Raw genomic sequence first — 21182 nt, 5'->3', positions numbered from 1 at the left:
ATTTACCTGTGGTAGTTTGGATGGCTCTCACAAGGCCCCCATTTAGTGCCACCACTGAAAATAACAATGGAGAACATTTTTGACAGGCAAAGGTAATACATATTCCTGAGTTTTGTAGAGCTGCGCCTACCTCTTAGCTTATTCTTTCAGCTTGGTCTGGCCTGGGAAAGGTAAACCTGGCCTCTTCTAATTTTGTGGCTGTGATCCTCAGTTTCCCTCTCTTCCACTGGGGAGTCACATTCAGTGATGGCTACCATAAAGGTGCAGTAGACATTAGATCCAAAACAGCAGGCAATCTGATCCCCGGTAGACTCTTTTATAAGATTCTTTTATAGTTTCAAAGAAGCTCTAGGGTATGACCAATCTCATTATCTTCTCTCTCAAGTGGCGATTCCATATAGGGTTATTCATAGTCCCAGTGCTGGGTGATGTGTAACGTGCACAGAAGTAGTAGCATCTTAGGACAACAGCATAGCTTCAGCTGCCACTTTCACGGCTTTCCTGTATCTCGGTACCTAGCTCTTTTTATTTCTTCTGGAATTTTCATTCCTATAAATATCATAATGCATTAATCCCTGGCAATAAATGCACTTTACGAAAACTTAAAAGAGCTGTATTCCGGGATTGGGTAAATATGGCCATCCTCATGCTATCCATACCCTTTATAATTGTGTATTTCTGCACACCGAGTTCTAAGAAAATCAAAGACTGTTTATAAAAACTCCATAACCTATACATGATTCATGAAACTGGGAATACATCGGATGAGGAGGCAAAGGAGATGCGAGAACAGGTGAGTAATGAGGTTGGCCCACACACTGCGTTCCATGAGGTGCTGTACACCTGCTCACAGGAGACCCTGACTCTATTTTAAATTTTTTAGCAGGCAACCCAAAGAGGAACTTAAGATTAGTTTTGTGACTCACAATGTTCACGACTGAAACCAACCCATTCTTTGGGAGAAGTCCAGTTCTTTTTACTATGTCTATGAGGCCAGAGAGAAAATTTTCCAGGATATGCTCATAAAGAAAACCACAAAGAATGTCTTCAACTGAATCCTTACGGTAACCAAAACAGCTGTACCTCAGAAAGCCCTTTAAGAAAGGATAGCACGATGCCAAAGGCATAGCAAATGTAAGGAGGAAAAGGCAGTGTGGCAAGGCTCAGTAATGCTCCTCTCTGGTGTTCGTAACCCAAAGATAGATTTGAAGGTATCCTGATGAATGGATGGAAAGAGTTCTCCATGAACTCCCTTTTCCTCAACCAAATTTGTCTATGATCATTCCACATTACCAGTGAAAGGCAAAGGCATTTGTTTTCACATGTCTGCAAGTTAAAGATAGGCTCGACCTCCTTTCTTGAGCGCTAAGTAATCTAGCAGGAAGAAGACCAGAAATGGTACTCTGTTTACTCTCCCACAGGGGTGAATTGAGAGGGGCTCTTCCATTCCCTTCCTCAGAAGGGTAGGGCCAAGATTTTCCTCTCTTTTTGTTTGAGACTTGTTGTCTGCTCCCAGTGGCTTTTCCAGGCTTTGGATTTTTTCAGCTCCAAGTGTGGGAAATATAAGGCAAAAAGAAAACCCAGGCACTCACTGTTGTGTTGTTGCCTGGATTCCGAGGTCCCAAGCTAGTCTGCCTTCTCCTCTCCACTTTCCAGAGTCTTCTTGTGTTTGTTTATGTATAATCTTCAGATTTTTGGTTGTACTCATGGGAGTAATAGGCAAAAATGCATCTTCCCGAAAGTAGAAGGTTTTTTTATTCTATTTTAATTTCATCATTTACTTTATATTGAGGCATTGGGAGGCATAGTATGAATCCTAGATACAGACATTTGTTAGAAGGGCTTGGCCTCTTGTCCGCCTGGCCTTTGTTATATTTTCTTCCTGCTATTTTGCTTTAGTACCTCTTTATTAAGACTGAGTGCTTTAACTGAAAGGCACATAACAGAGAATAAAGGGATCTCAAATGGCAGCTTACTGAGGAAGATTCTCATACTCAAAGACCTTAAATGGATGACTAGGTTTCACATTTATTGAACAATCCCTAAGAGATTTCCTGTAACTTCCTTTAGTCACTGACCAGTATACTAATGCAGACAGGCAAGTCTGAAAGCCCTGTGTTTTCAAGAGTGCTTCTAGAAACACTTTTCTTCCATCTTGAAACCTATTTTGGATTTCTGTGTATCGTCAGTGACTTTTTTGGTAGTATTCTCATGGAATAGATGGGGAAAGTTCCTGAGCTTCATATTTTGGAGAGCATAATATCTACCCGCTGTGTCCCCAGTCTGCTGTCCTTCTAAAGACACTTATTTCCCTTTGGTCCCAGAGCTCTGGGTCATCATAGGACACAATGAGAGCATTCTGAATACTTGCCTTTAACATTTTAATGAAATTTTTATTTTTTAAATCAATTTATGAATATTTTATGAATATTCAAAGCCAGTCTGCCTCCGCAAAGCATCCCAAGCTCTTTCTCATTATTTCCCAGTAATGTTCTCAGTCTGACTGCGCTTTCTTGTTTTTTCCCTCCTCACTGGAGCAATTTTGAATCAGTCCCAGCTGTGGGCCAGTTTTCCGTTTGCCTTCTGTGCTGTTTTGATCCTTGTGTGCTCTACTCATCTTTTCTGTGAAGTTCTAATTTTTCTACTGGGGTTCATGTCCTATTGATTTATAGATGTTTCCTATGTATTCTGGATATATTAGTGCCTTTATTAGTCATTTGTGTTACCAATATTCTGAGGCTGCCGTACTCATGTGTATTTGATGACAAAAAATTTAAAATTTTTGTCTATTCAAACTTTCCCTTTGTGGTTGATCCTGTTTTGAGTTCTATGTTTAAAAATCCTTCTCTATTCCAAGTTCATTAAGATGTTCTTCTATATGGTCTTTTGAAAGCCTTTTGGATCCCCAGTTTTATTCATAATCTACATGGAATTTTTCTTTACTATAAGGTGAGGTTAGGATCAGTTTTCTTTTTTTCATATGAATATCCAGTTGTCACAGTACTATTTGTTGAATAGACCATTCTTTTTATAGCATTTTGCAAAATCATCTTTGAAATAAATTAATTCTATTGGCCTATCTCTGTGATATGTGTGTATATATAAAATAAAAGTAGCATGAACGTAGCATAATTTGTTTAATCAATCTTTTATTGATGAACATTAGATGGTGTTTATTTTTATGCTAGTAACAATGAACTACATTTTACATATATTTTGTGACATATATGTTGTGTAATAGTACAGTATTTTATAGTATAAATTGCTTAATTTCATGGGCTGAATAGTCATTGCTATCATTATACATCATTTGTACTTGTGCAAGGATTTCTAGAGTTTTATAGAAATTAATTTTCTTAGTAAAAAAATTGTTTTTAAAGCTTTCTCATGCAAAACCACAAGAGAGGAAAAAATTAAGACTGTCTTAAGTATTGCAAGTGGCCTGCAAATTGTTTGATTTTAAGAGACTATGTTGTTTACTAAATAACAAATTGAGAGACAACCTTAGTGGTTTAGTACTGCGCTGCTCAAAGTACTCAAAGCATGACCCATGGACCAGGAAAACCATTGGCAGTACCTGGAGCATGTTGGAAATGCAGAATCTCAAATCCTACCCTGGCATATTGGATTAAAATTGTAACTAGATCCCTGATGATTTAACAAGATCCTCTGATACATATTAAATATGTGAAGCAATTTTTAGTGCATGACGTGAGATGAAAATGGAGACTCCTTTTCTCTAATGAGTACATGTCCTCTAATATCACATGAATTTCCATGACCTTTGTAATATTTGAAGAGACTATAAAATATCAAAATTGCGTTTGTATTGGGTGTTGGCTACTAATTGGAAAACAATATTAATATCTTGTAAAAAGCTTATTTTCCAAAAGCACATTCACTTTACCTCTTTAAGTCTATAGTATAATTTTGAAAAGTAGTTGAGGTAGGAATGATTATATCTGTTATACTGAGACTTAGAAAAGTGTGTGACTTCAAAGTCACAATGCTCCCAAGTTTGCTGGTCTTGCCACACTGCATGTTTCTTAACTCAAATAATATTGGCGAAAAGAGAAATTAGTCAAAAGCTGTATAATCAATTCCAGTCATCTAAATAGAGTTTTAGGAAAGTATGAATAATCTAAATTCAAACTTCACCCATCTTTCTTCACAATTGTTGGTATAGACTTAAAATATTAGCTGGAATTTAATTTCTTCCTTTTGTTTTCTTGCCCTACTTACAGGTAGCAGAATTACCAAAAGTAGGAAACCAAAAAAATAAAAAGACAAACACAGGCAATCTAAAATGTATACTAACTCTGTGTCATTGGAAATTGGTTTCTGATGATATGTAAAGTCTCCATGTTCTAACCCTGCTACCCCTTGTAATTATTTGGGCATTCTGATGGGTGCGAGGTCTGTAGATGCTCATAGGCAAGACGGATTACATATGTAAGTGTTTTACCTGGCTTAATACAACTTGTCTCAACTACCTGCTGGAGGGCGGGGAGTCACAGGTAGCCAGAAAGGAGCTTTTGACTAATTTATCTTTGAATGGATATTCTCACTCCAGTTTATATCTGAGCTAATCAGAGGCTGCTTTGTGGTTGTCTATCTTTAGTGTGTGTTGTGTGGCATATGGGGCCCTGGGCATCTTACTCGTATGATGCCCGGTAGCAGTGTAGCAAATGAGGAGAGCCTGGCAGCACAGCTGTAAAACAAAACAAAGCAAAACAGCTGTATAGTGCATTAACAGATCTCTTCCTCTTATTTTTCCTTTGCGTTTCCAGTTGCCAGGATCTTCACATGGAGATTTCCCTTCTCCAGGAGCAGATCTCTCATCTGCAGTTCGTGATTCACGCCCAACATCAGAACCTGCGAGGTGTCATCCAGGAGGTCAGATTAATGAAGCATGTTTCTCTGGTAGATGGTATGCTTACAGCAGGAAGGCCCAATGCAAGCGGCTTGCCTGGGCTTTACAAGCAGCGAGATGCTTCTCCCCACTGACATTTCCTTTTTATTCCCATACAACACGGCTCTGTGTTCAATGCCCTCTTTTGTCTGCATGCCGACACCTGGAATGGTCTTGATGAAGATATTTGGGACACTGTGTTTCACTGCTCTTTAGATGTGTCTGTGATTTTCAAAAAGTGTTCTGAGCCAGACAGTGTATTCTCTTCTTTAGAACATGTTGTAGATTAGGCGGCTCAGCCTTTCCTTGAAGAAGGGACGATTGATCAGTTTCATGTAAATTTACGTAGCAGGTGTATTAGGAGGGGCTGTGGCCTGGCCCTTCTCTGGGAACATCCTGATAAGGTTATTGTGGTGGCAGCAAGATGGATGGAGGATTGTATACTCACAACAGTAACATCAAGATGTGTATCGACCTGGTTTGGGGGATGTGCTTTAGACTTGAAATCAGACATTTATTTGTTTGTTTGTTTGTTTGTTTGTTTGTTTGTTTTACTACCCAATATTTGTTTCCAAAAGGAGTCTTTCTAAATAACACAGATACCGCCCTGACATCAATGTAGCGTCTGTGTTTGCTTGGCTAGGACTTCACCAAGTGACTCACGGCACACGAGAGCCAGAAAGGACCCATGTTTTCATTTTATAGATGAGAAACCCGAGGCCCACAGTAGTTATATGACAGCTGGTAGTGGCCGAGTTGGCCTTAGAATCTACGTGTTTCCTCTCTTCCTGAACCATTCTGAGCTTCGTCACCGCACTTCTCCAGGTCCACGTTGCCCGTCGGCTGATGCTTTTCTTCCAAAACTAAGCAGGCACCCCTCATGCCACTGGTTGACCAGATCTTTTCCTCAGGGAGCTTCCCCATGCCGGGCCATGGCCATGCATCATGTCCACTGACCTCTGCGGCTGCAGGATGAAAACATTACATAGCTGAGACATGAAAGGATGACCAATGCTTCTTTCTGCAGAGGCACTCCTGCTGAATTTGGTTTAACAGGTTTTCCAAAGATTCCAATGTTTAACAGCAACGTCTGTATGTTCTCCTCCCCAGGTGCCAATTTGCACTGCTGTTTTCTGTAGCCTGCTGAGTCCGCTAGTGCTTTGGGATTTAATTTTTTTATTGGGTGAACATTATTTGACCACAGAAACCTGTACAATTTCCTGACTTCATTTTCTGACAAGTTGTCTGACAAGATTTTTTCCAATTGTGTTTCCTTATTCTTAGATGGAAGGATTAAAGAATAATTTAAAAGAACAAGATAAAAGAATTGAAACCCTGAAAGAAAAAGTTAACACACTTGAAGCCCAGGTAAGGACAGAATCTGTTATATATTTCAGTGTGAGTGTGAGTGAGTGTGTGTGTGTGTGTGTGTGTTCACTGGATCCGGGAGCCTTTGTATGAATGTTGTATGTGTGTGCTTGTGCATGATGATGGGCCAGTATGACACTGCGTATGTCTGTATGCGAATGGGTGTGTGTGTCTGTGTGTGATTGTGTGTGCCTATGTCTGAGTGTCTACCATGTTTCCCCGATAATAAGACCTAGCCGGACAATCAGCTCTAATGCGTTTTTTGGAGCAAAAATTAATATAAGACCCGGTATTATATTATATTATAGTATATTATATTATATCATATTATATTATATATTATAATGACCCAGTTTTATATTATAGTAAAATAAGACTGGGTCTAATATTAATTTTTGCTCCAAAAGACGCATTAGAGCTGATTGTCCGGCTAGGTCTTATTTTCGGGGAAACATGGTATATGTGAGTGTACATGCAAGTGTCTGTGTGTATATATGAGTGTCTTTTTGTGAGTATGTGTGTATGTGCATCTTCTAAGAATAAGAAATTATAGCTTTGAGGGAGGTACTCTTAAATATTAAAGTATTAATTATTAAACATTTTGTATTATTAATATTACATATAAGATTATGTTAAATTTCACCCGAATTTTCCAAAATATATGGAGGAGAAAGATAAGTTCTCTTGATGTGGACTTGAGTTAAAAGCTCGGTCAAGGCCACGCTTGTGTAAATTCAGCTCTAGGCAGATAGCCAGGTTTGGCGTCTCCCACCCTGAGGTGTCTTCTTTCCTATTCTTCCTTCATCCATATCTGTGTGGTTTCCAAGCTTTGCCTCAGGCCTCACTTCAAGAAGCCTCTTGTAATTTTCTTATTTTTCAGTGTTTCAAAATTTAACATAAAACTGTATGATTTACGGTTAGGAGACGTGCTTTTCTTCCTCCCCACTACCCCCCCTTAACTAGGGAAGATGTTTTTAGTCTTTCAGCTGCAGTCCTAAGTTGGCAGTACCCTTGCCTCACAGGAAGTATGGTGGAGTCCCCGCTGAGTTTGGGGGTACCTGAGGACACCACAGGTGCCTTTACTTCAGCTCGACTTTGTCAAATGGCTACTCACTGACGGCCTAGACCTGGTCACCCATTCTACTTCACCCCTCAGTGTTTTGACTCCCTGCTTGCTGTCCACCGGCCATGTTGTCCTGTCCCGTGGAATACAGAGATGCTCTGACTTCCTCCCATAATCATGCTCCCAGCACACTGTTATGCTATTCCTTCCACCATGTTCTTTCTACTTTTCCTCTATGGAAGAACACAGTCATAAGAACAGAAAGAGGTTGTAAATATTTTCACATCTTAAATTTTGTAAACCTCGCCCTATTTTGTCATTTCTACCTTCCCAGAGGACCACTGTTCTCTTTATTCTGGAGGGTGAACTCTTCAACCCTCAGGTTTTCCTTAAAATTCTCATCTTCTTTAGGTTATATGAGACTATTTGTTTCACAGAGGTGATGCTCAGAGCTCTGTACAGCTGAAAACACAGCAATTGTTTGGAATAATTGGCCCCAAACTAGCGTCCGCTCAAGTGCCCAGTAAGGGCTGGCCAATTTACATCAAGGGACCGCAGATGATGTGATCCATATCACATTAGAGCCTCTTCCTTCTAAGAAATGTCTCTAAAAGCATTTTGTGACCTGTTGGCAAATTTACGTGATAAAATATTTTTCTTATATTATTTTGCACATAGCTGACATATTTATTCTATACAAATTAGGACATCATAAGCAAATGTCATAAGAAAATCATGTAAACATACCATCCATGGGCAATCACTCAGCATGGCTTGTAAACAACTGCTTTTTAGTCTTAAAAATCTGTTCCAGGCCCTGAACTGAGTTCTTTACCTATTTTTGTCTCATCTCAGAACCTGTGAAGAGACCATGGTTATACCTATTACACAGATGAGGAAATTAGGCACAGAGAAGTTAAATAGCTAAATAAGGTCACGTACACCAGTGAACGTGTTTGTAATTTCAGAGGTAATAGTGACTTTCAATTGACTACCTTCTGTGTTCCAGTAGAGGGGCTGGAAGGACAAGCTCACTGCCAAGTAGTGATGTAGGGTTGACCAGAAGCATTAAGCATGTGGCTGATAAATGTGCTAGCTATGTGATCTCTGCACAGTTTTTTTCAATTTTAGAATAAAGAACTGAAAACCAAGGTGGCACTTTGGTCTGAAACTCCTAGGACAATGGTATCCAAGGCCATCTCTACAAGGTAAGGTCTTTCTTCCCCTACCCCCATCTGCCTTCACAACCTCTGCTGAACATTCATGAATGGTGACATTCATCCCACCTGAGAAAGATTCCAATGTATCAATACTTATGGATTCATTTGTTTACCCTCCTGAGACTAGGAACTGTGTTAATCTTGTTCACCATTGAATCCTTGAAGCCTAACAAATAAATACTTAGTAAATAAGTGAATGAATGAACTTAGATACATTTTCCCTCTTTTTTGCTGTAGAAAAAGCTTCAACACTTTCTCCAAACAAAACAGATCATCTCTAGTATCCTCAGTCCTTCATTACAAATATTTTCTGTGCCATCACTGAGCATTTGACTCATAAGTAGTTTCTACTTATTTAAATGTCCATGTCTGTATCTCAGATCAAAGAGATTGTAAATGTCAAGAGGACAGAGATAAGTCCTTGTATTTCATTTTATTTCCCACATTGCTAAGAACAAGTGTCTTCAGTAACTACCTAATAATGACCAAATCAAGCAATAGTAATGACCCACTAAAGCAATCAAAATGATAACTGAAACCATCGAAGTCACTTTCCAGTGTTGACAGAATCTGAAGTGACAAGTTGTAAAAAGAAAAAAGAAAGAAAAAGTAACAGAAAAAGAAAAAAGAACTTTTGGGCTCAAATCTCATTTCCATAACACTCCATGAAATTATCAGGTAAAAGAGAACATAGTCTGTAATTACACGAACCATTTAAAAAGTGGTTAAAAACTTCCTGTTCTTGCAGCATTTGGATTTCTCAGTCTAGTCCCTGTAGGGCAGAAGCCCATTTTCTGAAACTCTCTGCTGCACTGTGCCTGAGCCGTGATGAGCCCCAGGCTAGGAATTCCCTTGGATTCCTCTTCCTCCTCAGAACCCCTTGCAACAGTGCCTCACGTTGCTAATGACATATGTAATTAGAGACTAGAGAGGAAACCATTATGAATCAAGTCTTCTGCACTCTTTGGGCCCCCAGATGCTACTGTTGCTGGAAAACAGGTTCTTGGTGTCGTCACAGGAAAGAATTCAAGGAGGCACCGGATAAGCCAAGCAAGTGGTGAATTTATGAAAAGACATAGGATAGCACATTCCCAAAATAGCGGGAGCAGGCAGGCCAGGAGAAAAGCAGCTGCCCCAGGAACAAAGAGGCTTAGGGTTTTATTCCTTCTAAAATGAGGGTGTTAAATATTTAACTTTTAGGGGTGACATTATAGGCGTTCCCAGGCGAGTCCTCACTGACCAGCCCTTGCTGGCACGAGGAGGGATTTTTGTCCTCATTTCGCCCTTGTGGGAACTGCCATGGCAACGCACAGGTGGAGCCTTTCCCCACCACAATGCTAATAATACTAGACTCCCTTATAACTAGCTCAGGTTCACCTTGAGGGACAAGATAGTGTCTTGGACCTGTTCTCGGCCACTGAAATCTACTTCCAGCCACTCTGATGGCTGCGCCTTTTCTTAAGCAGGATTCACCTCCTTCCTCCTTTGTCTCCCTTTGCTTTCTCCTTCTTTTCCTCCCCACCCTCTCTCCCCACAGCCCTATTCTTTCTACTGAAGTAACCCTACCTTATCAACTTTTTAGCCCCGAGCCGAGCAGCTTCTAATAAAGGGAGAAAGGAAGCCCCAACAGTACTAAACGAAGCAGTGAAACGGCCACATTTCAGAAGCAGTGAGAGAAGTAGTCACATCGCAGGGAGGGATGAAGAGCTTAGAACAGAAGGACAAACATGACTGCAAGGGAAGGGAGGATGGTCAGTGTTTTGCTCCCTTACCAGATACCATGCCCCTCGGGATGGTGAGGCATCCTGGACAACTTCAGCTGTTGTGACCCTGGAGGGAATGGAGCCAGACTGGAGCTGAGGACTGAGCAATTTATTGTCTCCGTATTGTAACTACTCCAGTAGTGAATGCTGAGACTCTGGCTGATAAAGAGGGGATGTGTTGGACAGAGAATGAATGACCTCTGTGGCCAATTCTTTAGCTACGAGTTGTTAAAGGTCTTTTAGTTTTAAAGAGTTATTTTCTTCCTATGACTTGGGAAACGTTGCATGGGAAATTTTTCTAATTGAAATAGGGAAATTGGACAGGATGTGCCCTTTGTTTTATGATCTTTTTAATAGAAATTCCGGTATGAATGATATAATGCTAGGTCTTATGTTTGCAAAATGAAACATGGCCAATGGCCTGCTTTGAGAATGTAAGCGGTAGTATCGTTTGGTAAGTCTGGATTCACCAGCATACAATGGAATTATAACTCTAGGGAGAGATTGGAATATAAGAGTAGCCATTAGAAAAAAAATCATGTACATTTAAAAACAAATCTCAGCAAATCCCTTAAATACCCATAAAATGTATTTCCATGCCATCTCTCAGTAAGTACAAAAACAAAACAAAACAAAACAACAAATTTTTTTCCCCTCAAGAAAACATATAGATGTTTCTTCAGTTAAACACCAGAAGAAGTAGTTTGCTGGAGATTAGGGGTCATAGTGTTAAACAAGGACAAAAAACACGCACATACATATACATGTATGTGTGCATGTACACGCACAGTGAGGAGAAAAGTTCAAGCTCTGAGAAACCCACAGAACTAAACGTCCTAAGGGAAAAGGTGATTTGTTTCCCATCTCCAAGTCACTCCCGTGCAAATCTTCACTGATTGGAATGGCAGACAACAAGCTCTAACTTTCTCTCACTTCCCCTCACTCTCGTCCTAATACAGCTAGGTGGATTTACATAAGTTTAAGGCTTCCACAATGTGATTTTATGGTGTCTCATGGGGAATTAGTCAGAATCAATAAATTAACTGCTGGCTCTCAAATGAAAGCAGTTAATCCAGACTTGGTGGTATGGAAGATGGTGGAGATGGTAATGGTGGTGGTAGGGCAATTATATCCCTTCTGTTTAATGTGCTCCATTTTCCTGATTGTGGTCTTTTCTGCAGTGAATTGAAGACTGAAGGCAGTACCCCCTATGTGATGTTGATTAGGCTACGGAAATGAGCTGGCTGGCTGAAGATCTGAATGACAATGGTCATTATGTGGGTCTTATTTATTCTTTGAAACACAGTCTAAATTTGCATGTTAAAGTGGCTCAGTGCCAGCATTAGGTGGCATATTTTATACATCAGTAGCTGTACAAGAAGACGACATTCCAGAAAATCAAACCAGTATGCATTTGATGAGGGAAACTCTTTCTTTAAAACTTACTAAATGGATGAGGAGACCAGGTACTTTCCCATGATGCAACATGAATTCTTTAAAGTTAAAAAAGAAATCTGAATCTTTTTTTGTAGACTTTTGCTGAAAGGAATGGTTTGATGTTGTCAACTCTGACCTTTTGATAGTGGTTTTTATGTATGTAAATAAGAAGGAAGAAAGAGTGTATATGCATATGAATAAAGGTTACATTTTAAATTTGACTTTTGGAGAATAATAAACACCTTACCAGGAGGTACATTCACCTCCTGACCTATTGTTAATGGGACAGTTATTTTTTACTGAATTATGGGCATCAGAAAATTCTTTTTAGCTAATTCTACAACCCACCCATCCTTCCAAAAGCTGAGAATCATGGCTGCCTCACAACACCTTAGGAAGCCACTGTTCTTCAGTTAGGATTGAAAATTGGTTGCTAAGGCAACCCATACATAAGAACAAAAATGCACTTTGAGACTCTGTGACTAATTTTCTTTTCAATATTCATTATGTTATCTAAGGAAAATATTGGGGGGAGGGGAGAAGACTAGAACATAATGCCATGAGCTCATACCTCCATAAAATGTGTATATTATGGCTTCAAAGGAACAGTGGCTGCTATCTGCAACCAGGAAGAATCTGAATTCATGAATTAGAATTTTATGTCTAGTGCTTTTGTGAAAGTGTGCTTAAATTTTGATACATATGTTCATTACAGGTGGTTTGTGATTGTTATGAGTAAAATCAAAGTCTAACTTGTAGAAATGCAAACCTACTGACACTCAGGAAAGCAGAAGGCATGTCGACTAAAGGAGTAATGGGACACCTTACTCACCTGAAAGGTCGAATTACTTTAAGCCTTTTGATTATCCTCTCTGATGTATAACTTCATTTTCTCAGGAAAGATGCTTCCAACCTGTCAGTGTAGAATGTGAAATGTCAGTATTATCTATGAAATATTTAAAGATATGTGCAAATGAGACATAGTAATGTATTTACAAAGTCATCAAAGTACTGTAATCCTTGGAATGTTACATGACTGTTACGTGTGTTTCATACTTTATTTGTATTGCTTGGTAGTTTTGAAGTCGTAGCTGTCTAATAACATTTAGGGCACAGTTAATCTATGCTAGGAACAATTCTAAGTGCTTTACCTGTGTTGTTTTACTCTTCCTAACAACCTGCAGAAGCAGGTCATATATTATCCCCATTTTGTAGGGGAGGATATTGTGAGTGTTTAAGTAATTTGCCCCACTGCTAACTATGGGTGAAGGATTCGAACCTGTTTCACTTGGCTGTCAATTTTCCTTCTACCTGCTTACTTGGCAGTCTGAGGTATTTCCCAGCAATACAAATGCCTCTGGTTTTTTTTTTGCTACTTTAACAAACACAGCTTCCTTGTTGGCTCTCTGTATTATCGTGTGGATGACAGTTAGAAACAATACTTATTAATAAAGTAAATATTTTGCTGAGATATGCGGCCTTTCACCTGTTGGACTACCCTCATGAGAACTTACTTCAGCAAAACTTCCCCACTAAAAACCTGCTTATTTTACATTTATTTTTCATGACTTTATGCCACATTGAAGTTTTTTTGGTAATATATTTTCAGGCACATTTGTAGAGAAATTGGGATCGTGAATTTTGCTTCAAGTATTTGCAGTGTAGTAGTAGCTCACTTAGGTTCCTTTCGCTCGTAGCTCACTTAGGTTCCTCTCAGACCTCAAGCATCATTCTCGATTGTAATAAATATGAGATTTTGGAATGAACCCATCTAACTAACCTAACAACCTGGATGGTTTCCATTAGACTATGTAGTCTAACATGGAAAATGGGAAGACACTCTTGGATTTTGTTTTGGTTTCACTATACTCATTTTTGAACATGGAAGTATACAGCTCAACGAAGTACAGGTAGGACCTGCTCCTGGGGTCTTCAGCTTCACTTGCGATGGTTGTTGGATGTCCTCAGAATGAGAATAAGCAGTTTCAGAAGGCTAAAAAGAGCTGAATTCTTCAAATACAAAATTATCTTTTTAGTAGCATCAGCAGCATCATTTATTTGTCGTATACAGATTATTTCCTATATCCTTATCATTTCAGCTTTTATCATTTGAAATGTTTTTTAAATAAATATTTCTGAGTGATGAAAGATTACAGTGGAGAAATTTATTAGTCTAAAAGTAGTACCACACAGGAAATACACGAAAAGAAACAGTAGTTCATAGTCTAAGTAATTGTATTGATAATTATGCGAATCAATATATTGGATAAGTAGGTCGGAGGCGGGCCTTGAAGTGGGAAATGAAAAGAAACTTAGTTTCACATCGATTATATAGTTACAATTTATCATTAACAAATGTTTAAACAATTGATATAGTATATCTTTTGAATACTTGCTTATAACATGCCTTAAAATAAAGAAAATTAATGTCATAGTTTGAAATTTTTTTTTCTTTTTACATTAAAATTATGCATAATTGAATTAAATAGTTTTTATTTGATTGTTCATTACAATATAATTCATAATAAGTCAATTGCTTTTGTCAATGAACAGATATTTAGATAGCTCCCTGAATTTTTCTGCGAATTTTCCCTGGATCAAAATTAACAGCAAAGTAATGCATTGTAATTCTAAATTTGAAAAAATAGTATCATTATAAAATGAAGCGCATACACACACTTCTCAAAGTCTTTCATGTTTCTTCACTTTGAAAATTTTTACCTTTCCTCTGACCTGCAAATAATTGTAGCATCCTTATCAATAGCAAAGTAGGGACCCAATGCATCAAGGACTGAAAATCACCTCTAATATCGTAATCATTATAATTCCCTTCCCTTCCTTCTTCCCTCTCACCATCCTCCCGCCTTTCCTCCCTTTCTTCCTTATCATATTTTTTGATGGGAAATGTTAAGGATGCAATAAAGATTTAAATAAGCATATTTAATTGCTTTGTTACTATTAAACTGTATACTTGTATGTGTTTAAAATTATAGTAGAAATATGGAAATTAGTCTTTGGTCTAGCAATGCAAGGTCAGTTTAGCCAGGGGTGTCCAAACCGCGGCCCGCAATCCATTGTTAATTGGCCCGCAGCAAATTCCAAAAATATATTTAGTTTACTTAAATAAACCAGGTGAGGCAATATGTACTTCACCTCGAGTGAGTAGCCCGGCTGTTTGTGTATTTTACCGAATATGGCCCTTGGTGAAAAACGTTGAAAAAAGTTTGGACACCCCTGGTTTAGACATATTCAATGTGTTGATAATGGTGATGTTTCCTTGGGCATGTGTCATGACAAAAATCAATTAATTATACAATTTAAATATTCTAATATTTACTTTGATAAAGTAGTAAAAAAAGTTAGCACTATGTTATTCTACAGTCCACCCACTCAAATTCTCATACAGGATTCATTCATTTTTTTCTCTCAAATATTTATTAAATGCCTCCCACTTGGCAGGCATTGTTCTAGGTGTCAGGGCTACAGCAGTGAGGAGAGAGAAGGGGGTGCATACAGTGGGGAAGAAAGATAAGGAAAAATCTCTACCTTTGTGGAAATACATCCAGTGATGAGGAACAAATTGTAATCAGAGATATCCCGTTGACTGTGAAGAAAAATAAAGTCGACTCTGGGATATGGAGTTACCAAACGTGAAAGGCTGTGGTTGTAATTTTAAATCGGGTGATAACTGAAACTATGGGAACTATAGATTGGTCATTTAAATGGGACAGTAATTTTAAATAAGACCTCTGTCTTTGAAGATAGCATTTAAACAAAGATGAGAAGAAAGGTAGGGAAGCAGCCAGAAGGAGTTATTTGGTGGAAGAGGAAGCCAGGCAGAGGCCAAGCACAGGTGTGGATGCTCCGTGGGCTGGCAGGCCAGGTGTGCCCGCGATAGCCAGCCCGTGAGCTGCACTGCCCGGTGAAGAATAAGTCCTGATATTGTCTGACTCATTTTCCATGCAGCATATGCTCTCAAGTTTCCTTTTTATACATCGTCCCCTTTATTTGATTTGTAAGCTTTCCTCCCGGTTTTCTTTGAATTCTGAGCTGTGGTAACCTAATGACTTTTGGGAATCTGTCTCTCAATCCCCTCCTTTGTCTGTGTTTCCCTAATGGACGGAGAAAGCCCATGCTGTCTGGAAAGCGCAGTGAAGAGAAAACTGCTCTTAACAGGTTCAGTTGCATTGTCTTATTTTGACCTACCCTCTTTTCCTGAAGGACTCATAAGAAACTGCTCTTGGAAGTCGGGAGAGGGGCCTCATGAGGCTACTCAAGAGTGGGAGCGAGGCGCTGTGTGTTCACAACCCAACATACTCACTAGCACGACTTCACGTCACTCCTTGTTCACTTTTTCATAAGAGTGAATGGGCTCATGATGTAAGTGTCTCTGGGGAATCAAACAGATTAAAGTCTTCTGTTGTTAACCTTGCTGGGTTTTTTGTTTGTTTTTAACCTTTTGGTAAAGAAGAGTGTTAGAGATCTATGAAAATGATCCAAAGCTATTGTCATGCAGGGTGTCACGCGGGATCTCTGGTCCCACTCTCCACATTAGAACGCAGGACATGGTAAGGCCAAAAAGGAACACCCACGGAGCCATAGATGGGGGAGTCATACCACTATTTTCTCGCTGGTGGCTGGGTTGGAGACACAGGAAGCAGGAGCCACACTATCTACAACATGCCGTCCACTTCTCTCTGCCAACCAACCTCACTTGCTAGCTGCAATCTGCCTCTCTGCAATCCGCAATCCACACTCCGCCGCTTGCTAGCTCAGCCACCATCTTGCTAGCCCCCATTTGCTGCTAGTGTAGCCACAGCAGTTATATTAGTCACTAATGGCTCCCTAGTTATAGCTGATGGCCAACTAGCCACAGCTGATGGCCATCCAATCACAGTTGGTGGCCATTTGCCACCTGAGTGAGCACCTTTCCACGTGAGGGCAAGAGCCTGGAAACTGCACTCCTGGCTCTGTCCCCACATTCCACCCCTACAGGGTCTCTCCTCACAATCTATTTGATAAGCGTCTTCCACGAGGGGCCCTGTGCGAGGAGCCTGGAGTTGAATGCAATATCCTGGACACAGCCAGGCTCTCTGGGCACAGCCAGGGTTTCTCAGGGCAACACCACTCCTTCTGGGCATAGTCAGACTTCCTGGGCTTCTTAGGGTACCACCGGTCTCCCCAGGCACAGTCAGGGCCTCTCAGGGCACCACCACTCTCTCTGGACACAGCCAGTCTTCCTGGACACAGCCAGGGTTTCTCAGGGTACCACCAGACTTTCTGGGCACAGCCAGGATTCTCACATATTCTCGACAGTGGCTGGTTGAGACACAAAAGGAAACATCCACCAGTTCCACTGCATGGTGGTATGTTCCCAAGCAAACAGTCAAGCGGTCCATTAAATTAAGGATGGAGCCCATTCCCGATAGTCCACAGTCATTCGCCAGGGCTGTGCATTAGCCTCACAATGTGTGCCCTCTCCACAGGTCGAGGGCTCCAAGTCCTCCCCAACCTGGGGGTGAGGGCCTCAGCAAGCACTTCCCAGCCCACAGGGCTGCAACGACCCTCACTTTCTCCAGCCTATGCTGATTGGGGAACCGTCCACATCTCCCCACCCCTCCACAGGGGTCCAGCTCTCTAGCAGCTGCTCCTCCTGATCCTCCTGAGACTGAGTGTTCATACGCACAAACTGCTCCACCGCCCTTCGGAGAGCTTTGGCCAGCACCGTACCCTGCTCACAGCGCCATGTGTCACACGGGGTGTCATGCGGGGTCTCTGCTCCCAGTCCCCACACAAGAATGCAGGACATGGTGAGGCCAAAAAGGAAACCTCACGGAGCCATAGGTAGGGGAGTCATACCACTACAGTCTTGCTGGCAGCTGGGTTGGAGACACAGGAAGCAGGAGCCACACTATCCGCAACCTGCCATCCACTTCTCTCTGCCAACCCACCTCACTTGCTAACTGCAATCCGCGCTTGCTAGCTCAGCCACCATCTTCTTGCTAGCCCCCATTTTCTGCTAGCGTAGCCACGGCAGTTATATTAGTGGCCAATGGCTCACTGGTTACAGCTGACGGCCAACTAGCCACAGCTGATGGGCATCCAATGACAGTTGATGGTCATTTACTACCTGAGCCAGCACCTTTCCACATGACGCCTAGAGCCTAGAAACTGCACTCCTGGCTTGGTCTCCACAGCTATGATAATTTAAAAAACCTGATTACTATGACAAAATGTTTCTAGTACCTATAACATAGCCTCAGTCAAATTATAGTTGGTGTGTTGGCTTCCTAATCTATGATGTGCGTCTTTGTCGTGCAGGAGACCCTGCTCGCTGCGCCATTTGTCGTGCGCCGCGGCCTGCGGTGTCTCTGCTCCCACTCCCCACACAAGAACGCAGGACATGGTGAGGCCGAAAAGGAACACCCACGGAGCCATAGGTAGGGGAGTCATACCACTATGGTCTCACTGGACGCTGGGTTTACCGGACGTGCGACCTGCTGTCCATTTTTCTGCCAACCGACCGACGACTCTCCTCCACACTCTCGACTCTCCTCGGCTCTCCTCGGCTCTCCTCCGTAGCTGCAGCAGTTATACTAGCGGCCAATTGGCTAACTGGCCACAGCTGATAGCCAACCCGCCTCAGCCGACGGCCACCACCACCTGAGCCAGCACCCCTCCACGTGAGGCCGAGAGCCTGTAAACTACTCTCTGGAGCTCTGTCCCCACAGTCTTCTAAATAAGTTTCTAACAGAACAGCAATGCCCACACTCTACTATAACTCTTCTTTCTCCATAAATCGTAGCAATCCAGATTAGAAATGAAAAATTCCTTGGTATACAGAACTGTGACTAATAATACCTTGAGGCCTTGCAAACAGTTTTTGTTTTTGTTTTTGTTTTTTTGACACAGAGTAGGGCACATTTTAATTTTTATTTATTCTTTCCCCTACCCCCTCTGGTTCAAGCTGTTCACTGCCAACCACTCACGGCAGCACAGGGTAGCCCATGGCAGCATACATCAGCATGAGGCAGCCGCTGGCAGCCGGTGGCAGCCCAGCTCCAGGGAGAGCTGTTGTTCACAAGTTTAGCTGTAGAGGGCACAGCTCACTGGCCCATGTGGGAATCGAACCGGTGGCCTCAGCATTAGGAGCACGGTACTCCAACCACCTGAGCCACCCTGCCAACAGTTTTAAAACAAGAGATCCTATAACTCCAGACAGTGAATGTCAAAATAGTCTATATTTTTCTCTCAATATGGGGCATATTATTACTATTCAAAAATCCAATGAAGCATTAGGAAAAGCAAGTCCCTAATGACTTATCTTGAATTATTTAAGATAAAGCCAGGAGGCAAAAGATTCTGCCTGTGGGAAACAACATTAATGTTACCGCGGAGTCAAGTTGAGAGAATGATGCCAAGCATTTATTTGCTTGCAGTGGGAGCATTGTTTATGTTTAAATTAAAAACTCATCATTATCTTGGCAACACCTATCTAAGTAACATATGGAGGGAAAGCAACTCTGGGAACAAGGCAGCCTTTGTAAATGAACATTAAAAGGAAACTGTATGGTTGTGGTCTTGAATTGGCCTTGAACATTGGTCCTTTCACCAGTGTGACTAAGGGAGATCCCACCACCTGCCTCAACACTATATTATGGGGAAGAGATAGGTTGTGAAGGTGCTTATGTACTATAGAATGCTTCAGCATGTTAATTGCTAATTTTATAAATGTATCATTCAAGATTATTAGAAAATTTCCCATGCAAAGTCCAGTCCAGTCTTGAAACAAATTGAGAAAGTTTAGAGAGATGGATAGAATCACTTGGCTGCACCCAAATCACTTCTTATTTCCTAATTCCCAGTAGATACCTTTCTTTTTCAGTTGAGGTATAATTGACATATGAGCATAACATATTAGTTTCAGGTGGATATCAATTTTTAACGTGATACAAGTTTCATGTTAATACTAAGTTAATGCTCCCCACCCACCCTACAGAAATAAGGTTGCTTTGACTACACAAAATAATTGATAAAAATGCATTTTTATTTGAAAAGTGTACAGTAACAATCACTGAATACAGTTCTCAACCGTAGTATTCAAACCTAGACACCACAAAATCATTGGATACTATGAGTTTCTGAAGTCACTAGAACTTTGGTACAACAAAATAATGACCTAACAATGGTTGTCAGGCACCACAGTCTATTCAGGGGTATACAGAATAAAAACTCCATGTTTAAAGTTTTAAGAAACATTCATAGCACTAGACAAAACAGAGATGTGTATAGATGACAGACAAAACAATCGAATCGTGCTTAGTCTAAAAATGACGATGATACCATTTGAAGGCAGAGCATTGGGATACAGTGAAGCACATCAGTGTTACATCAGAACATTGTTTACTGTGGACATATTAAGCACGATAACTTAATTTTCTTAAATAATTTCAGATACCACCAGTATCTTTTACAAAGCTATGGACACAAAAGCCCTATTTGTACAAGGAGGATTTTGACCAAGTTGTTATATACTATCTAGAATATAATTGGACTTCTTGAAAGAAATACAAGATGACATACAAAACGAAATCGAACTCATATTGTTTTCAATAACTCAAGATACTCGTATATTAAACATTTTCAATCATATACAACAACCTGAAGTGGACTACCCTTTGGTACCTTCCAATACATCTATTAAAATAAGCTGTGTCCCTGTTGTGACACTTCTTTTCACAACAAGTGGTTTAAATTATGACTGTCATTTTTTTTTTATTAGTTCTTAGCTTGTGATAATAGTATCCGCTTATCACATGGAACATAACTTACAAACTAATTTCTTATATATTTTCGACATTGAGCCTGACCCAAACCCTGTGAGGCATGCAGGGTTTGTAAGTCCCATAAGAGGAGAAGCCACTAAGATATTTCATAACATACTCACAGTCCCCAACTTGTTCTGGACACTTTCCTTTCTATAATACCAGGCTCCTCTGAAAGAGCATTTGAAAAAATAACCTGGAGAATAGTATTACATATTGTTAGGGATACCATTTTGATGTGCCAACAGACATAAGAACACTAGCCACTGGTTAGATAAGGGATCCATTCGGTTAAGGACCGATGTGCCATCTCCTACATAATTTGCTAAAGATCCTTAAAAACCAAGTCACCGGAGGGATATTAGCCATGACTTCCAGCATCTGTGGGAAAGGAAAGGAACCGGAAAATATTCAAATGACTCAATCCAAAGATGATTCATCTGTATATTTTTTTCTTCAAAAGATGACACCCTTGGGCATCCGGATGGCTCAGTTGGTTAGAGTGCAAGCTCTAGACAACAAGGTTGCCGGTTCAATTCCCGCATTGGATGGTGGACTGCACCCCCTGCAACTAAAGACTGAAAACGGCGACTG

The 21182-nt window shown here is 40.6% G+C and overlaps 1 protein-coding gene across 2 annotated transcripts in view; it reads left to right on the top strand.

Annotated features, from left to right (window-relative positions):
* The window catches only part of CCDC68 (coiled-coil domain containing 68), a 43060-nt gene extending 28863 nt beyond the window's left edge, over positions 1-14197 (top strand). For both annotated transcript variants that reach the window (XM_019722023.3, XM_019722016.3), the window contains exons 9-12: positions 4791-4896; positions 6197-6280; positions 8475-8551; positions 11508-14197. In XM_019722023.3, coding sequence (XP_019577582.3) covers positions 4791-4896; positions 6197-6280; positions 8475-8551; positions 11508-11565 — 325 coding nt within the window. In that variant the 3' untranslated portion in view covers positions 11566-14197. The remainder of the gene's footprint in view (positions 1-4790; positions 4897-6196; positions 6281-8474; positions 8552-11507) is intronic.
* The last annotated feature ends 6985 nt before the right edge of the window (positions 14198-21182 follow it).

The sequence above is a fragment of the Rhinolophus sinicus genome, chromosome 4, assembly GCF_057876585.1.
Source record: "Rhinolophus sinicus isolate RSI-liver-muscle chromosome 4, RSI-T2T, whole genome shotgun sequence".
Classification (NCBI taxonomy): domain Eukaryota; kingdom Metazoa; phylum Chordata; class Mammalia; order Chiroptera; family Rhinolophidae; genus Rhinolophus; species Rhinolophus sinicus.
Note: the sequence above shows the minus strand (reverse complement) of the source record. Positions and strands in the feature narration are given on the sequence as shown.